General features: G+C 44.3%; 1 protein-coding gene across 1 annotated transcript in view; it reads left to right on the top strand.

Annotated features, from left to right (window-relative positions):
- The window catches only part of NBAS (NBAS subunit of NRZ tethering complex), an 854,371-nt gene that overhangs the window by 226,384 nt on the left and 605,917 nt on the right, over window positions 1-22,070 (top strand). Inside the window, exon 28 of the mRNA XM_069728113.1 lies at window positions 11,250-11,372. Within this exon, the coding sequence (XP_069584214.1) occupies window positions 11,250-11,372 (123 nt within the window). The remainder of the gene's footprint in view (window positions 1-11,249; window positions 11,373-22,070) is intronic.

Here is a 22,070-nt window from a genome sequence, read left to right as displayed (position 1 = left end):
ATATCCATCCATCCATCCCTCTATCCAGTGTGTGACCATCTCCATCCACAGAGGACGCTTACTTTGTAGGCTGTGCCCATATTCATGATGCCCAAACTTAACTGATATCCTCAATCTTGTGATGTCTTTTGATGGATTAATAAAGAAAAAGAACCTGGCACTCAACTTCAATGCGTTTAGCTTGAAAATTTATTGCGTAGTACCAACAAAAATGTTTCGGTCTATCCGACCTTCCTCAGTTACGTACTAAATGGGTAATTGCGTGTCACTTCGTGGTGATGTTCAGCTGGTCTGGTAAGGGACACTCAGTTAGCAGTGTCCTGCTTGTGGAATGAGCCGTGCGCTCTATATGTCCGGAGCTTGACGCGGTGTCCACCGCTGGTCCAAGATTGTGGCACTGACTCGCTGCCAAAATAAAGTGAGCCAAGGATTTGTTATATTCTCATTAGTTTAGCGGAAGGAACAATGTTTCTGGGCCTCACAATAATCTCACTCTATATTGTACATGATGGGTTTTCTTCCTCCCGGTGGATTTCTCTTGCACGATCATTTACTTTATAATCTGTTTTTATTCACAACTTTATTTTGCTGGTCTTCTGGCAGCTTTCCATGTGGTAAGTGCAGGTGGTGGGAACGAAATCACTTCATTAAATGTACAGCTTCATTATCTAATTACAGCAGATAGATGGATTAGTTCGGTGGTTAAACGCCCATCTGAATAACAATGACACTCGGAGACTTGCTGGAGATTCTCATCTGTATCCTCCCGTCGTCTCCTCCTGACCTTGAAGAAGTTGCTTTGTGTCCAGTGTCCCAGGTGGCCAGGTGACATTGGAAGATCTACCGCAAAGACGGCACTTAAATACATGGCTGTTATTATTCTTGCTGTATCTTCTGCTAGATCTTCCTTTTTTGGCTTTTTAATGTTTGCTTTTGTGTAAAGAGTCCCCCATAAATACAGAACTCAGGAGCGCTCGGCCGATGGCTCCTATGAGACCTTATCTCCCGGAAAACAAAAGGATCAGCTGTCGGAAATTAAACATGCTAAAGGGTACGACAGCCTTAAGTATAGGGGCATGTCCAACTGGATCTTCGGTAATGACTCTGTGGGCTGAAAATTCCATTTTCTAAAGGCTTTATTTTCCTATCTTTTAACACATGGAACCATTGGATTCAATAAGAATCATTAATGTCCACTGAAGCTAGTTCAAATGTCTGACTTTAGATCAGTTTAAAGTACCATATTCTTCGGACCGTGATGCTTTTTTTCACAAGAAAAACTCTCTTGTTAAAAAGTCTGTGTGTCTTATATTCCGAAGGCATTGTCCTGTGATGGAGGCGAGCACGGACACCGCGTCCTTCCCGATCACAGAGAGAGCTGCCGTACAGAATTTTTACTCTAGAAGAGTCGTTTCGTAGTTAAACCCAAGTACGAAAATTAGGACCAAACTTGAGTTGCAAAAGTAGTGAATGCAAATATTGCCATTCGACAGAGTCAAAGGCTTTACATACATCCAGGGACATAGCAAAACTAGGAAGAGGGATCATCATGTGCAGCAGCCATAGTTAAGAATAACCGTTGAGTGCGCTTTACCTGGAATTAATCCAGTTTGGTCAGGATGTATTAATGATGACCGATCTCCAAGCGAGAATTTTAGCTAGAATTTCAATGTTGGTGTTAGTTAACAAAATAGAGCGATAAGAATATGGAGTTATAGGGTCCTTCCTTGGCTTCAGGAAGACCACTATCAGCGCCTCCCTGATAGTCAGGCAGCTCTCCACACTTAATAATTGACCGATAGAGCTCAAACACATGATGTTTAATCAAATCACAATTAGTCTCCTACCACTCCCCTACCAAACCATTGTTTCCAGGAGTTTTCCCAGAAGGTAGACCTTTAATAGCATCTTCTATCTCATACTCACTAATGGGGGCATCTAGTGCCTGTGATTGCTTTTGGGACAAGCACCAAAGGGGAAGACCTGATTGAAAGGAGTCTACCACCTTGGAGACATGGTCATTTAGAAGTGTACAAATCTTGAAAAATCTCATCAATCACATGTGCGTCGGTATGCAATTTCCTTTATTGGATTCTTAAAGTTGTCCACTACTTGGATAACTTCTTGTCATACCCCTCACTTGGCCCCCATAACATAAGAAAGCTTATACTCACCTCCCATGCTAGCACCGTTCCCGGGGTGGAGGGCCTCGCTTGCTCTTCCAGGGCTCCCGTGATGTTATGACACGTTACGCTTGCGCCCAATCAGCTCTGCTGTCACTGTCCTCGCCTCCTGTAGAATTGAACATGAAGAGGAAGTCTGAGACCAGCTGCAGCCCGGACCACTACTTCATGTTCAATCCGTACGAAGGCGGGGACAATGATATCAGCATTGATTGGGCGCTGGATTCACGTGTCACAACAACCGCACTAGAGCCCCGGGAAGACGAGTGCTGACACTGCGGGAACAGCGCCAGGATGGGAAGGCAGTATAGGCTTTATTATTTTATGGGTGTCAAACATTTTGATCAAGAAGTGGTTGTTCTAGTCGTGGACAACCCCTTTAATGCATGGAGTAAGTCAATAACTTTTTATAATTTTATCCCTGACCTCAAAAATAGTTGCCTCCTGTCATGATCCGTTCCTGGGTTTTGTCCTGTCTGCCCTTTTTCCGGGCGGATCATGTGAAGGGTTAACTTTGCTCTGCCTCATTCTGGGTTCAGGTTTGCTATTTAGCTTTGATGGATCATGCTGGCGATGTCAGCTATAGTTCTGCCTTCGGCGTGTGTACCTGACTCTGGTAGATCTTGATTTGTCCTGCTGTGATCCCTGACTTGCCCCGTATCTGTTGACTCCCTCTGTTTGCCCTTTCCCAGTGTTTCCCTGTAAGTTTATTTGATTCCCTGGTTTTGACTTGGTTTGTATTCAGACTCGCTTCTGTCTTTGTCTTATCCCCTTCCGACTGTTGCTGAACCCCCTGGTTTGATCCTGACCACGTGTACTGCTGCAACCTCTGGTACTTCTCTTGCCACTTGGTGGCACCTGTCTTGCAGCTCTGTGGTGCTACTCTGTGTGTGCAGCCTCACTTCCCTCACAAGTGGTGGAGGTTGCGCTATACTGCACTGCAGCAGCATGACATTATAGCTGACCATATATGTAAAGAGAATTCTCCATTTTTTTCCCCTCTGCTCTGTTTTCTATGGATCTCTCTTAGGGTATGTGCACACGTATAGAGCTCCTCTGCGGATTTTTCCGCAGCGGATTTGTTAAATCCGCAGGCGAAAACCGCTGCGGTTTTTACTGCGGATTTATCGTATTTTCTATTGTGGATTACACTGCGGATTTACATCTGCAGTTTTCTATAGGAGCAGATGTAAAAACACTGTGGATTCAGCACAAAGAATTGACATGCTGCGGAAAAAAAAAAACGCTGTGTTTCCGCGCGTTTTTTTCCGCAGCATGGGCACAGCGTTTTTGGTTTCCCATAGGTTTACATTGTACTGTAAACTCATGGGAAACTGCTGCGGATTCGCAGCTGTGGAAACGCTGCGGATCCGCAGCAAAATCTGCAACGTGTGCACATACCCTTAGGCTATGTGCACACGATGCGGATTTTGCTGCGGGTCAGCAGCAGTTTCCCATGAGTTTACATTACAATGTAAACCTATGGGAAACAGAAAATGCTGTGCCCATGCTGCGGAAAAAAACGCGCGGAAACGCAGCGGTTTACATTCCACAGCATGTTACTTATTTCTACGGATTTCGCAACGGTTTTACACCTGCTCCAATAGAAAACCACAGATGTAAAACCGCAGTGAAATCCGCAAAAAAACTGCGGTAAATCCTCAATAAATCTGCAGCAAAAACGCAGCGTTTTTGCCCTGCAGATTTATCAAATCCACTGCGCAAAAATCCGCAGTGGACCATTCAACGTGTGCACATACCCTTAGACCCCGATCTTCTGGAGATGAGTCAGCGGGTGGGGATAATCATTTCTTTACTGCGCGAGGGACCTCAGTCGTGGGCTTTCTCTCTACCTGCTTCTGCCCCTGAACGTGTGTCTGTGGACAGATTCTTTGAGGCTTTGGGACTGATTTATGATGAACCAGACCGGGTGAGGGTAACAGAAGACAGGATCATGGGTCTATCCCAGAATGAACTCACTGCTGAACAGTATTGTTCTGAGTTTAGACGGTGGTCTACTGAGGTGTCTTGGGGTGACATCTGCTTTGAGATGCCTGTTCGGAAGAGGACTTTCAGATCATCTCAAGGAAGCGCTGGCCCTCCATATGCCACCCAGTTCTCTGGAGGAGGCCATGACCCAGGCCATTCGTATGGACCGGAGGTTACGGGAAAGAGGAATTATCCAGTGTGAGATTCCTGTATTGCCTGCCAAGTCTGAGGTGATGTTATTCAAGGAGACTATGGAAGTTGATGCCACCAACTTTAAGGAGAAAGAGAGGAAGCGAAAACGTGATGGTAAATTATGTTTTTATTGTGGAGATCCGGGACATTGGAAGAAGGACTGCCCCTCTTGTCCATCGAGTAACAAGCTGCCGAGTCTGGGTGGTTGTCTAGGTCGTCATCCAGACTCTTATGTACCATTTTCATCATTTCAAAAAGTTTTGTTAGAGGTGAAACTGTGTTATGAAGGTGGTTTTGCATCCACTTCAGCTTTTGTGGACTGTGGATCTTCCATGAACTTCATTGACTCTGATCTCGTGTCCAAGTTAAAGTTAGGGACAGTTAAGGTACCTTCACACATAACGATATCGTTAACGATATCGTTGCTTTTTGTGACATAGCAACGATATCGTTAAGGAAATCGTTATGTGTGACAGCGACCAACGATCAGGCCCCTGCTGGGAGATCGTTGGTCGCTGAGGAAAGTCCAGAACTTTATTTCGTCGCTGGACTTCCCGCTGACATCCCTGGATCGGCGTGTGTGATGCCGATCCAGCGATGTCTTCACTGGTAACCAGGGTAAACATCGGGTTACTAAGCGCAGGGCTGCGCTTAGTAACCCGATGTTTACCCTGGTTACCAGCGTAAACGTTAAAAAAACAAACACTACATACTTACCTTCCGCTGTCTGTCCCCGGCGCTCTGCTTCTCTGCACTCCTCCTGCATCCTGGGTCAGCGCCGGCCAGCCAGAAAGCACAGCGGTGACGTCACCGCTCTGCTTTCCGGCTGACCGTGCAGAGGAAAGCAGAGCGCCGGAGGACAGACAGCTGAAGGTAAGTATGTAGTGTTTGTTTTTTTAACGTTTACGCTGGTAAACATCGGGTTACTAAGCGCGGGCCTGCGCTTAGTAACCCGATGTTTACCCTGGTTAACGGGGACCTCGGGATCGTTGGTCGCTGGAGAGCTGTCTGTGTGACCGCTCTCCAGCGACCAAACAGCGACGCTGCAGCGATCGGCATCGTTGTCTGTATCGCTGCAGCGTCGCTTAGTGTGACGGTACCCTTAGGCTAGAGACTCCCATCCATATCATTACCATTGATAAGACACCGTTGGCTCAAAATGTCATTAAGTTTGTCTCTAAGGAGTTCCTTGCACCAGGAACGAATTTCATGTTGTGTTATGAATAATCTTCCTGTGGGACTGGTGTTGGGGTTCCCCTGGTTACAGAGGCATAATCCTGTTATAGACTGGGGATCTCGTGATATTGTTAAGGGGGATCCTAATTGTTCCAATGGTTGTCTTTCTGCTGTTGTTGTGTCTGCCTTTAGTCCGGAGGGTATTCCGGAGTATATAAATGACTCTGGAGACGTGTTCTTCGAAAAAGAGGCTGAGGTCTTGCCACCACATCGTCCTTATGATTGTACCATTAATCTTATTTCGGGTTCTAAATTGCCAAAAGCCCGTTTGATAATCTTTCTGGCCCGCAACGCACCACTATGAAAAACTGTGTCTCTGATAGTCTACGCAAAGGTCACATCCGTCCCTCTGTCTCACCTGTGGTTGTGGGATTCTTTTTTGTCAAGAAAAAAGATGGTGGTTTACGCCCGTGCCTAGATTTCTGGGAGCTAAATAAAATTGTGATGAGAAATACCTACCCTCTCCCACTCATTCCTGATCTCTATAACCAATTGTCTGGGACTAAGTGGTTTTCCAAACTTGGTCTCAGAGGAGCATATAACCTTATCCGCATTCAGGAAGGGGATGAGTGGAAAACGGCATTTCTCATCTCCGAGGGTCTGTGTAAAAATTTGGTCATGCCCTTCCGTCTCACGAATGTGCCCACGGTGTTTCAGAACTTTGAGTGATGTTTTTTCTGATTTTATCGGGCGCTTTATGGTTGTATACCTGGATGATATCCTTGTTTTCTCACCTGACAAGGAATCCCCCCCTTGGTCATTTACTTTCTGTTCTTCACAGGTTACAGGGAAATCCTCTATTCGCTAAACCCAAGAAATGTTTCTTTTGTGTCCAGGAGCTTTCCTTTCTGGGGATCATCCTTTCTACCAATGGATTTAGGATGGATCCCGTAAAGGTACAGGCCATTGTTGATTGGGTGCAACCCAGAGTCCTCAAGGAGCTGCAGCGTTTTCTGGGTTTCGCCAATTATTATCGAAAATTCATCAAGGGGTTTTCTCAGGTGTCAATCCACTCAACCAATCTCACTCGCAAGGGGGCTGATCTCAAAGTTTGGTCACCCTTGGCGGCTGAAGCATTTTCTACATTAAAGAAGTGTTTTATGTCTGCTCCTGTATTGGTTCTGCCCGATCCATCTGAATCGTTCATTGCAGAGGTGGACGCATCAGAGGTAGGAGTAGGGGCGGTGTTGTCTCAGGGACCCGTTACTTTGACTAATTTAAGACCATGTGCCTTTTTCTCCCGGAAGTTTTCTTCTGCAGAGAGAAACTATGATGTTGGTAACCGGGAGTTAATGGCCATAAAATTGGCTTTTGAAGAATGAAGGCATTTTTTGGAGGGGGCGGTTCATCGGATCACTGTGATTACGGACCACAAGAACCTGTCTTACATTGAATCTGCCAAACGGTTAACTCCTAGACAGGCTAGTTGGTTGCTTTTTTTTCTTGTTTTCATTTTTCAACCACTTTTCGGCCTGGTTCCAAGAATGTCAAGGCGGATGCCTTATCTCGCAGTTTTGATCCGATGTCACCCCCCCGAACCTCCTTCCTCCATTCTTCAGCATGGGGTGGTTGTTGTGGGGGTATCCTCTGAATTGGAGCAGGAGGTTTGGAAGGCTCAGCCTATTGCTCCTCCCTAATTCCCTGATTATAAGCTCTTTGTCCTGGTTCAGTACCAGTTGAGTGTTCTCCTGGAGTTCCACGATTCTGCTCTCAGTGGACACCCGAGGATCTTAGCCACCCGGAAAGCCATTGCTTGGCTGTTTTGGTGGTCCTCCATGCCCTCTGATATCGCTGTGTTTTTTCTTGTGATACCTGTGCCCGTGCTAAGAGCTCCCATAACCGGCCGGCCGAGGAACTGGTATCATTGCCAATTCCGGATAGACCTTGGACTCATTTGTCCATGGATTTTATCACTGATCTCCCTCCTTCCAGTAGCAAAGTGTATGTAGTATGAAGTGGAACGGATTGTGGATTCTAGCATGGTCCATAGTTCACTTCAGTATGTGGTCCATTGGAGCGGTTACGGTCTTGAAGATTGATCTTGGGCCCCAACACAATCTGTCCATGCTGCTCTATTGGTTCGGTCGTTTCATGCATGTTATCCTGGGAAGCCTGGGGGTCTGGTGACCCCCCCCCTTGAGAGGAGGGTACTGTCATGATCCTATCCAGGGTTTTGTCCTGTCTGCCCTTTTTACGGGCGGATCATGTCAAGGGTTAACTTTGCTCTGCCTCATTCTTGGTTCAGGTTTGCTCCGATGCATCCTACTGGCTGTGTCGGCTATAATTCTGACTCTGTACCTGACTCTGGTACATCTTGATTTGTAATGCTGTGATTCCTGACTTGCTCCATGTCTGTTGAGTCCCTCTGTCTGCCCTTTTCCAGTGTTTCCCTGTAAGGTTGTTTGATTCCCTGGTTTTGACTTGGCTTGTTTTCAGACTCGCTTCTGCCTTCTGTCTTTGTCTTATCCGCTTCCGACCGTTGCTGAACCCCCTGGCTTGTTCCTGACCACGTGTACTCCTGCAACCTCTGGTACTTCTACTTCTGACAGATTTTTGACTCGGCTTGTCTGACCATTCTCTCGGCACTTGGTAACGCCTGTGCTGCTGCTATGTGGTGCTACTCTGTGTGTGCAGCCTCACGTCCCTCACAAGCATCCCCCTGGTGGAGGTTGCGCTATACTGCACTGCAGCCGCATGACACCTCCTTTGACAACAGTGCTTTTGAGTTTGCTCCTTGGCCAGAATAATTAATAACCTCTGTTAATGATCCCATGGCTTCTTACAGGAGGGCTGGGGAGCATTAGTATATGCCTGCTCTGGTCCTCAGTAGTCCGAGACATCTCCCTATCTTTAACGCCTCTGACCAGCATCACCAGAAATAAACTCCCCTCTTGTAGATGTCTTACTGGCATCCCATGTAACTAATGGGTTTGGGTGATCCGTATTGTGAGCCCACAAATTAACATGTGCAATATGAATTTCCTCAGAGACCGCCGAGAAATCGAGCGAGGCAGGATGCATATGCCAGATTTTAGAACTGTTTGGGGACCTATCCTCACTTGAATTACTGATGAGGAATGATCAGAAATTCTCCTAGGCATATAATTAATATCTTGAACTGAAGGTAACAGATCGGAAGATCCATAGGCCAGATCTATCCTGGAAGAGGATTTGATACAGTTGAATAATAAGAAAACGCTTGTTTTTCGGCTACTTCCAATGCCATAGCTCCGATAATTGAAGAGCCGAACATGAGCTCGAGGATGTTCTCTCGTCACTAAAAGGGATCTGTCAAAGTTCTCCAAAACTTCCAAACTTCCACCTCTACACTGTAGAGCCATCTTTTTGCATTCTGTTGTTGTCATAGTCCTACCTTTTATATGTGTACTGAAACCACTTTTATCTTAGCAATTGCCATACACTGTGCAGAATTATTAGGCAAGTTGTATTTTAGAGGATTATTTTTATTACCGGTCATCAAATATGTTCTCAATCAACCCAAAAGACTCATAAATATCAAAGCTTAATATTTTTGGAAGTTGGAGTGTTTTTTTTTTAGATTTGGCTATCTTAGGAGGATATCTGTTTGTGCAGGTAACTATTACTGTGCAGAATTATTAGGCAACTTAATAAAAACCAAATATATTCCCATCTTACTTGTTTATTTTCACCAGGTAAACCAATATAACTGCACAAAATATAGAAACAAACATTTCTGACATGCAAAAACAAACCCCCCCAAAATTTGTGACCAATATAGCCCCCTTTCTTTATGATGACACTCCGCAGCCTCCATCCATAGATTCTGTCAGTTGCTTGATCTGTTTACGACCAACATTGCGTGCAGCAGCCACCACAGCCTCCCAGACACTGTTACGAGAGGTGTACTGTTTTCCCTTCCTGTAGATCTCACATTTTATGAGGGACCTCAGGATCTCTATGGGATTCAGATCAGGTGAACAAAGGGGCCATGTCATTATTTTTTCCTTCTTTGAGACCTTTACTGGCCAGCCACGTTGTGGAGTAGTTGGAGGCATCTGATGGAGCATTGTCCTGCATGAAAATCATGTTTTTCTTGAACGATACCGACTTCTTCCTGTACCACTGCTTGAAGCAGTTGTCTTCCAGAAACTGGCAGTAGGTCTGGGAGTTGAGCTTCACTCCATCCTCAACCCGAAAAGGTCCCACTAGTTCATCTTTGATGATACCAGCCCATACCAGTACCCCACCTCCACCTTGCTGGCGTCTGAGTCGGGGTGGAGCTCTCTGCCCTTTACTGATCCAGCCTCTGGCCCATCCATCTGGCCCATCAAGTGTCACTCTCATTTCATCAGTCCATAAAACCTTTTAAAAATCAGTCTTAAGATATTTCTTGGCCCAGTCTTGATGTTTTATCTTATGTTTCTTGTTCAAAGGTGGTCGTTTTTCAGCCTTCCTTACCTTGGCCATGTCCCTGAGTATTGCACACATTGTACTTTTTGTTACTCCAGTAACGCTGCAGCTCTGAAATATGGCAAAACTGGTGGCAAATGGCATCTTGGCAGCTTCACACTTGATTTTCCTCAATTCATGGGCACTTATTTTGTGCCTTTTTTGCCCGTCGAATCTCTCTTCTGACCCATTTTGCCCAAGGAAAAGAAGTTGCCTAATAATTAAGCACACCTTCTATAGGGTTTTAATGTCATCAGACAACACCCCTCCTCATTACAGAGATGCACATCACCTGATTTACCTAATTTGTAGTTGGCTCTCAAGCCTGAACAGCTTGGAGTAGGACATCATGTATAAAAAGTATCATGTGATCAAAATACAACTTGCCTAATAATTCTGCACACGGTGTATGCAAATGACGAAGTGCTAGTCCAGCCGGGTGTCTCCTTTCCTGGTGTAGTATGGACTCAGTACCTGTAATTACACCCCCTCCAGAAATGATTGATGTCCTTTCCTGCTACTCCAGTTGTTCCAGCACTTCTGCAATTTTCGCGCATGTGCGTAATATGCTTTCTGCTCGCCTCTTCTTGAGCATCGCTACAGCCTACTCTCTGCGTATGCTCAGGAGGTGACATCCAGAGAAGACATCTTGCATACGCTCTAAATTCACAGCAGTACTGGAATGAAGAAGAACGTCAGTGAAACAGAGGGTTTGACTACAAGTGCTGAAACTGGACTGGTCTGGGGGAAGGGTTGTTCCTCCAACATCTGGTAAATGGGTTTAAAGGTCCCCTGTTGTACTAAAAGTTGGGTTTGGTAATAGACCCTGTGCTGTATGTCTTTGATACAGCCAGTGAATATGCCATTAAGTAGATCAAGCAGGAGTACCTCTGTAAAACACATAACGTATGCTGAGTGGACTGTTTTTTTGTTTGTATTTTTACATAGGTTTTATGCATATAGGTTATTTTTAGTTGCTTTTTTGTCTTTTTTTTAGGTTGTAAGCAAATTGTTTTTTTTTAGGCTTTAAGCATACTTTTTTTCTATTTTTTTTTTTTTTTAATACATAGATCGCTGACACTAATGACTTCATGTAGCATTGAAAATATATTATAATACTTTAAATGTGTAAAGTAACCCTTAAATTGATTGTGACTTTGATAAATTGACGCCGGCCAATTTCTATTAGTGATCATGTAATGCTGCTTGTATTCACAGTGTGTCTGAGATCCTGGAGAAGCACGGACTGCAGAAACCCATTTCGTTTGTGAAGGAGACACAGTCAAGTTTAGATGAAGCTCGGAAGCTGATCATCAGACTTACCCGGCACACTGGTCGCAAGTAAGGGCCTTCCTCTTAGGCTTGCCGTAATGTAACTTCATCTTACTTTGTATTCTGAGCGCAGCTAACCCTGGAGAAATTGACGTCTGGTTGTTATCATTCCCCTTGTTACTTGGGATTTGGGTAACGCACCGACATATCCAGACTGCTGGCTGGTCCGTCATACAGACCACGGAGTACACCTACCAGTGCCACCACCACTTCAGCAGACAAGGCACTAAATGATTGCTGCATTTTGTCACATACAGCTGCATCAAGTTTCACACCCTTTTATCGTGGGCTTTAGACATTTTTACAGCTGACTTAACAAGAGAGTGTGTAAAGTGTTACACCAGCCACTAAAAATTAGGTGGCAAAAAGTGGCGCCAAAAGTAGACAACCAAGAAGTGACGTACAGGTAGACACAAGTGCTAGAAATGCAGATGTGATCATTCCTTGTGATAAATTCAGCACATTTTAGACTGTCTAAATATTGGACTGGATTAGTAAATTTGCCCCAATATGGAAGGGGAACACAAGGGGGCGCTTTAGTGCTCGCCACTATACAGATATAACAACCACTGCTACCAGTCTTCTGTTCACTCACGCTCCAGGGTGTTCTCATCTCACATCTGCATTTTTAGTTTTATTTTTACAATTTTTGTGTTTCTAGTTTTTTTCTCTCTGCTATTTTGAAAACTCAACATTAAAGCAAAGGGAATTCTACACTTGCTATAATTTTTTGTTTGCTCCTGATGTAAATGCCCCAGTTCTCCTGAATCTGACATTGTCTTTCTTTCGTTCCTACGCCTCTCTGTTCTGAAGATATGCCCTTCTTTTCGTTATATATGTAACCCGTGCTGTTGGTCAAGTGGGCTTGGTCCTAAACTCTTCTCAGTGGGCGTCTTCTGGAGGACCACGCCCTTTTGACAAAAAAATAATAGATTTATATAGAGCAAGAAGGGACCATATCTCAAGAATGGGAAGGCGTAGGAACCAAAGACAAACAAGACCAGATTCAGGCGAACAAAGGCATTTACACCAATTAAATATTTATGGCAAGAGACAGGTCCTCCTTAAAGGCCCCATTTTAAATCAACGGGACCTGCTTATAAATGAACCTGGTAATAGCATTGTGAACATAGAGCCTAAAGGTGAATATATACATTAGGTTTATGGCTGAGCGGCTGGTGAATGAATGGTCATTCGTGTGCAACCCTAGCCGCTTAACAATCTTTTTGGACATCTGTCATTTAGACAAACCATACATATTCCATGGCATTGGGTGAAGGACATACAATCTTTTTGGAACCAGTCCTGGAAAGATTGTTACTGAACTGACAGATGAAAATTGTAAGCACAGTCTTAATTCCAGACAATGATTGTGTGCCATCAGTTGGCTATAATGATGGAGCGTTATTAAAGGGAGTGATCATAGCTGATGATGTTATATTAGGGCATATCTGCCTGGAGGATGTGCGACTCCAGACAATTGAGGATATATCCTGGCAGGTGTGTGCAGATGCTAAGGTAACGTTCACACTAGCGTTATGCTCGTTTGCGTCGGGCGACGCAGCGGCGACGCATGCGTCATGCGCCCCTATATTTAACATGGGGGACGCATGCGTTTTTTTTTTGTTGCGTTGTGCGATGCATGCGTCTTTTTTGCCGCTAGTGTCGGACCAAGAAAACGCAACAAGTTGCATTTTTCTTGCGTCCAAATTTCGGCAAAAACCGACGCATGCGTCGCAAAACGCAGCGTTTTTGCGTGCGTTTTGCTGCGTTTTTGCGTGCGTTGTGCGTTGCGTCGCCGACGCAGCGGCGCACAACGCTAGTGTGAATGTAGCCTAACAGAGGCAGACCACGCAGCCGCAGGTTGAGGGGGCCTTGTGCCAAACCCTGCCGCTTTTTATCCTATCTCTAAATTGGCACCTTGATTTCAGCGGTATCTACATCCCCAGGACATAAGGTTGAATGCCATGGTGGAGGACGGATCCGTCGGCTCCCTGCTGCACCGTGTAGCTGATGTGTCTGAGTAACCGTGCCACAAGTTTGGTAATATCACTAGATTTTTCACCTGCCAAGTGGCGCCTCACTTCACTCACTATCTGCACTGACTTGGGGAGAAGGGCGAGGTGTTTTATTTCCTTTTTGCTCTTCTTCTAATAGTTGTAGGAGGGAGCTGTGGGAGTATCATTCTTTGGGAACATCCTTCTCTATGAGGAGGATATGGGGGGCATTATACTGTGTTGAGATGACCGAGAGCCTCAGCGTGTGCAGTACCTGTAGGTACATCATGCTGTGTTGTGAGCACTGTGGCAGCATCATACTTTAACAGGGGCACCACACTATACATATGGGGGGTCCTGCGGGGGAAAATTGTGAAAACCTTTTTGTAGGCATAATACTCCATGGGGGCTATAGGGTTGTAGGTTTCTGCTCCGCCACCTGAGATTGTGCTGCAGTAATGGTGTTAGATTATTAGTGGTGTACTGATAATAATGATTTTAGAACATAGCACATTTAGGATCTGGTCGAGCCCTCGTTTTCTGCCGTGTTTTGTACACCAAGGTCTGGTACACAAGATCAGAGCACCAGTTTTTGCCGCTTCTTGTTAATCTTGCCAGTTGGCACTGTCGTCTAGTAGTAGCACCCCGCTCACGTTATTGGCTTATAGCCTAAAATGAAGCTGTTTTGTATACCTCTAAGTATGATGTGCCCTGTGTAGTCTGATACCCCTAAATAAAATCCTGAGTGACCAATTGCCTTCACAAGTCACATAATTAGTAAATTGAGTCCACCAGTGTGTAATTTATTCTCAGTCTAACTACAGCTGTTCTGCGTAGAACTCACTGGTTTGTTTGAGAACAGAACATTAGGGATCAAACTGCATCACTAAAACCAAGGAGCACACCTGACAGATCAGGGATAAAGTTGTGGAGAAGAGTAAAGCAGGGTTGGGTAATCAAAAATAGCCCAAACTCTGAACATCTCACATACCACTGTTCAATTCATCATCCAAAAATGGAAGGATTATGGCACAACTGCAAACCTATCAAGACATGACCGTCCACCTAAACTGACATCCCAATCAAGGAGAGTATTAGACAAGCAGCCAAGAGACCCATGGCCATTCTGGAGGAGCTGCAGAGAGCCTCAGATCAGATGGGAGAATCTGTCCACAGGACAACTATTGTATACACCACAAATCTGCCCTTAGTGGAAAAGTGGCAAGAAGAAAACCATTTTTTTAAAAGCAATTCATAAGAAGTTCCGTTTGCAATTTTCTAAAAGCTATGTGGAGATGAAGGAATGTGGAAAAAGGTGCTCTGGACATATGAGTTGAAAGTAAATCTTTTTGGGACAAATGCAAAACGCTATGTGTAGTGGAAACCGAACACTGCACATCACCCTGAAAACACCATCCCCACCATCACACGTGGTGGCAGAAACATGCTATGGGGGGGACCTTTCTTCCACAGGCATAGGGAAGCTGGTCCGAGTTGATGGGAAAATGAATGGAGCTAAGTACAAGGAGGAAAACCTGTTGGAGACTGCAGCGTTCGTTCATCTTCCAGCAGAACAACAGCCTTAAACATACTGCCAGAGCTACAAAGTTTACATCAAAGTATATTCACGTGTGTGAATGGCCCAGTCACAGTCCAGACTTAAATCTCTTCGAGAATCTGTGGAGAGACTTGAAAATTGCTGTTCAGACGTCTCCATTTAATCTCACTGAGTGAGAGCGAGCGTGCAAAGAAGGGGAAAAATGTCACCTCCTAGATGTGCAAAGCTGGAGAGACAGACCTCAGAAGACTTGTAGCAGTAACTGCAGCGAAAAGTCGTCCTCCAAATTATTGACCTTGGGGGCTGAATACAAATGCTCCTCTCAATAATTTGATTTATAATTTTAAAATATTTAGAAGACCTTATATCATTTCCTTTACACTTCACAGATAGTTTATACTTTGTGTTGACATGAAATCCCAATAAAATACTTCTAAATTTGTGAGTATAATGTGAAAAATTGTTGTGAAGTTCACAGGGTATGAATACTTTTTCAAGGCGCTGTAGATTGATATTTTGTTGTCCTGAGTAAACCTTCTCTTGTTGCTGTCCTTTCTGCCTGTGTCGGCTTTCACTACATAACCCATGTATTATGTATACAATCAGCAATCAATACCTTCTAAATGAAACATTTCTCAGAAGTAAAAACACGGCCTCTTAACTTTGTAAGAAACCTTCCCTGGGATTTCTCCAATGCATTGTACATTTACGGGCGAATAACCTGCTGACCCAAGTACAATCCCCCCTGATAAAGCCCAGGTGGAAGTGAAGACGCCGGGTCCTTCTATTGCCGATATCAGCGATATAATGGCTGGACAGAAACAGGTAATTACAGCGCCCAATCAATAATCTAATCTAGGAGAATGATATCCCCTAAACGGAAAGCAAATCTTCCAAGGTTGGAGAAAGACGAATGGCATTGTGTGCTTGTAATCACCAAAGCCAGATAATAAATAATGAAGCAGATTGTAAGAGACGGATAAGCTAAAAATAAGGCTGCACGTTCTCATGGGGGGTCTGTAGGATTGGAATAGTCGCCATCGAGAAAGACAAGTTATTGTAATTAAAAGGGATGTCTGGAATTAGAAAAACATGGCTGCCATATTCTAGAAACAGCGCCACCCTGTCCATTTGTTGTATCTGGTATTGCAGCTGAGTTCTATTAGAAGGAACCCGTGGCAATTATTTTACCCATAAAACTAGTGGTAGGGCCGTACGGGTCATAGAACAACAAAAAAAATTATGCCCGTCTTGTAGTGATCCAATGTGCCAGTGCTGAGAAATCAAGCTTTAAAGGGAAGGTGCCGCAATTTTGTTTTTGTATTAAAAATAATTGTTTACATAAACAATTATTTTTAATACAAAATTATTTTTTTTAACTTTAATATCTTTTTTATTATTAATTATTTTTGCAGCCACTGGGCGCCGCCATTTTGCTTTGCAGCAGTGTAAGAGTCCCAGCACGACACTTACACTGTGCCAATTACGGCTGCCCTGGACATAGGAGGCTGCGGTCGGGAGCCGACCCATTAGCTACAATTATAAGCTCAGCTTCTCTCTGCTCTGATGTGGCCACGCCCCCTGGGCGGTCTCCACATCACAGCAGAGGCAGGAGGTCGGCACCATCTTGCTTCAGCCTACAGTGGAGTGTACCTGTGAGCTCCACTGTGACTGAGAGCTGTGCTGTTAGAGGGGCAGCTCCATCTGTCTCCCCTCACACTCAGCGGCGTTCCCTGTCCTCTGGTGTGTGGCTGTAATCCCTTGAGAGGGTGAAGGAGTGCTGCCATCTGATGTCCTCCATCAGGAGCTGCAGAGAGGTAAGAGAGGGGGATGGGAGGCTCTGTGCTGCTCGACCTCACTGTAGATCCTCACAGGACATCAGACCGTGCATCTATCACTACACTGTGCTGAGCCAAGTATCTAATCCTCTCCTGTGTAATACTGTCTGCTGGCCCCTGTATCTAATCCTCTCCTGTGTGATACTGTGCTGAGCCATGTATCTAATCCTCTCCTGTGTGATACTGTCTGCTGAGAAGTGTATCTAATCCTCTCCTGTGTGATACTGTCTGCTGAGAAGTGTATCTAATCCTCTCCTGTGTGATACTGTCTGCTGAGCCATGTATCTAATCCTCTCCTGTGTGATACTGTCTGCTGAGCCATGCATCTAATCCTCTCCTGTGTGATATTATACTGAGCCGTGTATCTAATCCTATACTGTGTGATATTATGCTGAGCCGTGTATCTAATCCTCTCCTGTGTGATACTGTCTGCTGAGCCGTGTATCTAATCTGTGTGATACTGTCTGCTGAGCCGTGTATCTAATCCTCTCCTGTGATATTATGCTGAGCCGTGTATCTAATCCTCTCCTGTGATATTATGCTGAGCCGTGTATCTAATCCTATCCTGTGTGATATTATGCTGAGCCATGCATCTAATCCACTCCTGTGTGATACTATGCTGAGCCATGCATCTAATCCTCTCCTGTGTGATACTATGCTGAGCCATGCATCTAATCCTATACTGTGTGATATTATGCTGAGCCGTGTATCTAATCTTCTCCTTTGTGATACTGTCTGCTGAGCCGTGTATCTAATCATCTCCTGTGTGATACTGTCTGCTGAGCCGTGTATCTAATCCTCTCCTGTGATATTATGCTGAGCCGTGTATCTAATCCTCTCCTGTAATATTATGCTGAGCCGTGTATCTAATCCTATACTGTGTGATACTGTCTGCTGAGCCATGTATCTAATCCTCTCCTGTGATGATATGCTGAGCCGTGTATCTAATCCTATCCTGTGTGATATTATGCTGAGCCATGCATCTAATCCTCTCCTGTGTGATACTATGCTGAGCCATGCATCTAATGCTCTCCTGTGTGATACTATGCTGAGCCATGCATCTACTCCTATACTGTGTGATATTATGCTGAGCCGTGTATCTAATCTTCTGTGTGATACTGTCTGCTGAGCCGTGTATCTAATCCTCTCCTGTGTGATACTGTCTGCTGAGCCGTGTATCTAATCCTCTCCTGTGTGATATTATGCTGAGCCATGTATCTAATCCTCTCCTGTGTAATACTGTCTGCTGAGCTGTGTATCTAATCCTCTCCTGTGTGATACTGTCTGCTGAGCCGTGTATCTAATCCTCTCCTGTGTGATACTGTCTGTTGAGCCGTGTATCTAATCCTCTCCTGTGTGATATTATGCTGAGCCATGCATCTAATCCTCTCCTGTGTGATACTATGCTGAGCCATGCATCTAATCCTCTCCTGTGTGATACTATGCTGAGCCATGCATCTATTCCTATACTGTGTGATATTATGCTGAGCCGTGTATCTAATCTTCTGTGTGATACTGTCTGCTGAGCCGTGTATCTAATCCTCTCCTGTGTGATACTATGCTGAGCCATGCATCTAATCCTCTCCTGTGTGATACTATGCTGAGCCATGCATCTATTCCTATACTGTGTGATATTATGCTGAGCCGTGTATCTAATCTTCTGTGTGATACTGTCTGCTGAGCCGTGTATCTAATCCTCTCCTGTGTGATACTGTCTGCTGAGCCGTGTATCTAATCCTCTCCTGTGTGATATTATGCTGAGCCATGTATCTAATCCTCTCCTGTGTAATACTGTTTGCTGAGCCGTGTATCTAATCCTCTCCTGTGTGATATTATGCTGAGCCGTGTATCTAATCCTATACTGTGTGATATTATGCTGAGCCGTGTATCTAATCCTCTCCTGTGTGATACTGTCTGCTGAGCTGTGTATCTAATCCTATACTGTGTGATATGCTGAGCTGTGTATCTAATCCTCTCCTGTGTGATACTGTCTGGTGAACCGTGTATCTAATCCTCTCCTATGCACTCCTCTCCCCCCTGCATATCTTTCCCCATTGCACACACAACTCAATGTGTGCGATAACAGGAGCTGCGGGCGTCATGCTGTATTATGGCATTACGTGAGATCTATATGACGGTATTATGTGATCTGTATGGTGGTATTATGCTTGATCAGTATTGTGAGAATTATATGGCGGTATTGTGAAAACACTGGCAGTATTATGTGTGATCTATATGGCAGTATGTGAACACTGGTGGTATGTGTGATCTATATGGCGGTATGTGAGAACACTGGTGGTATTGTGTGATCTATATGGCGGTATTATTTGAGAACACTGGCAGTATTATGTGTGATCTATATGGCGGTATTATGTGAGAACACTGGCAGTATTATGTGTGATCTATATGGCGGTATGTGAGAACACTGGTGGTATTGTGTGATCTATATGGCGGTATTATGTGAGAACACTGGCAGTATTATGTGTGATCTATATGGCGGTATTATGTGAGAACACTGGCAGTATTATGTGTGATCTATATGGCGGTATGTGAGAACACTGGTGGTATTGTGTGATCTATATGGCGGTATTATTTGAGAACACTGGCAGTATTATGTGTGATCTATATGGCGGTATTATGTGAGAACACTGGCAGTATTATGTGTGATCTATATGGCGGTATGTGAGAACACTGGTGGTATTGTGTGATCTATATGGCGGTATTATGTGAGAACACTGGCAGTATTATGTGTGATCTATATGGCGGTATTATGTGAGAACACTGGCAGTATTATGTGTGATCTATATGGCGGTATTATGTGAGAACACTGGTGGTATTGTGTGATCTATATGGCGGTATTATGTGAGAACACTGGCAGTATTATGTGTGATCTATATGGCGGTATTATGTGAGAACACTGGCAGTATTATGTGTGATCTATATGGCGGTATGTGAGAACACTGGTGGTATTGTGTGATCTATATGGCGGTATTATGTGAGAACACTGGCAGTATTATGTGTGATCTATATGGCGGTATTATGTGAGAACACTGGCAGTATTATGTGTGATCTATATGGCGGTATGTGAGAACACTGGTGGTATTGTGTGATCTATATGGCGGTATTATGTGAGAACACTATGGCAGTATTATGTGTGATCTATATGGCGGTATTATGTGAGAATACTATGGCAGTATTATCTTCAGAAAGCGGACCCATTCTATGGTGGTTCTGGCTGAGCACCTGCATGCAGGTCTGGGGTAATAGAGGGGACAGCGTGACCTCCAGTTAGGTGCAGTCAGGGCTGGTGAGGCAGCTGAAGAGAGGGGTCTCATTTTTATTGTTATTATATGGCTACATTTCCTTCCCAGTGTCACCCCGTACTTCGCCTGTCACCTCGCTTTCACACATCGCCAGGACAGGATGGAGAAGACAGGATCTGAGGAGGGGAATGGGGTTTGCATGCAAAGTCTGGATCAGAACAGGCCATCAATCCGCAGAAATGTTTCCTGGATTTCTGTGGAGCAGACGGTCCATCCATGTGTATAAAAGACAGCGCTCTATGTACAATCCCTGGCTGCTCCGCACACCGAACAGGGGGTCCCTATAGACCAGCACACTGCTCTCCTGAAATACTCTGTGCTGCTGTCACCCTGCTCCCTCCACCACATATCTCCCAGAATCCTTGCTGCCTGCCATCCTTGGTGACTGTCTACTTGTCAGTATAAGGCTGCTTTCACACTAGCGTCGGTACGGGCCGATGTACCGACGCATGCTTTGAAAGAAATGTCCGACGTGGGCAGCAGAAGCAGTCTTACGACGCTTCCGCTGCCCCATTGTAAGGTCTGGGGAGGATGGGGCGGAGTTTCTGCCGTGCATGTGCGGTCAAAAATGGTGGACTCGACGCACAAACAAACGTTACATGTAACTTTTTTTGTGGCGGCGGTCCACCAAAACATGATGCAACCGTCGCACGACAGTTGCGACGTGTGGCAATACGTCGATAATGTTAGTCTATGGGGAAAAAACGCATCCTGCAGACAACCTTGCAGGATGTGTTTTTTCTCCTGAACGACGCATTGCAACGTACAGCCAACAACGCTAGTGTGAAAGTAGCCTAAGGGTATGTGTCCACTATCAGTATTTGGTCAGTATTTTACCTCAGTATTTGTAGCTAAAACCAGGAGTGGGTGATAAATACAGAAGTGGAACAGATGTTTCTATTATACTTTTCCTCTAATTGTTCCACTCCTGGTTTTGGCTTACAAATACTGATGTAAAATACTGACCAAATACTGCTAGTATGACAGCAGCCATACTCTGCAGTCACCAACAAAATGGCTGCTCACTGGGTTCCTGAATATCATCCTCTAATCCCTTAGCAAACACCCAGGAGGGGAGGAGAGGAGACATCACACACGTCAGCAGACTCCGCCCATATTTACTGCAGTGCAGTAATGTGAGCTAGTTGTACACTAGGTTTTTCTGAAATTTCAGCAGCTGCTCCCCCTAGTGTTTAAAAGTGGAAATTCCAAAACTTTTCAAATTATTTTTCATATTTTACTAAATTATAAACAAATGATAATATTTTTTAAGAAAATGTAATCATTAATTCTTTACATTTTTACAATTTCTGAAAAAAATTTTTTTTTGATGGCACCTTCCCTTTAACCCCTTAAGCCCCGAGGGTGGTTTGCACGTTAATGACCGGGCCAATTTTTACAATTCTGACCACTGTCCCTTTATGAGGTTATAACTCTGGAACGCTTCAACGGATCTTGGCGATTCTGACATTGTTTTCTCGTGACATATTGTACTTCATTTTAGTAGTAACATTTATTCGATATAACTTGCGTTTATTTGTGAAAAAAACGGAAATTTGGCGAAAATTTTGAAAATTTCGCAATTTTCCAACTTTAAATTTTTATGCCCTTAAATCACAGAGATATGTCACGCAAAATACTTAATAAGTAACATTTCCCACATGTCTCCTTTACATCAGCACAATTTTGGAACCAAAATTTTTTTTTGTTAGGGAGTTATAAGGGTTCAAAGTTGACCAGCAATTTCTCATTTTTACAACACCATTTTTTTTTAGGGACCACATCTCATTTGATGTCATTTTGAGGGGTCTATATGATAGAAAATACCCAAGTGTGACACCATTCTAAAAACTGCACCCCTCAAGATGCTCAAAACCACATTCAAGAAGTTTATTAACCCTTCAGGGGTTTCACAGGAATTTTTGGAATGTTTAAATAAAAATGAATATTTAACTTTTTTTCACACAAAATTTATTTCAGCTCCAATTTGT

Source organism: Ranitomeya imitator, chromosome 5 (genome assembly GCF_032444005.1).
Source record: "Ranitomeya imitator isolate aRanImi1 chromosome 5, aRanImi1.pri, whole genome shotgun sequence".
NCBI lineage: Eukaryota > Metazoa > Chordata > Amphibia > Anura > Dendrobatidae > Ranitomeya > Ranitomeya imitator.
The sequence above is the reverse complement of the archived record's forward strand: the minus strand, read 5'-3'. Positions and strand labels throughout refer to the sequence as shown.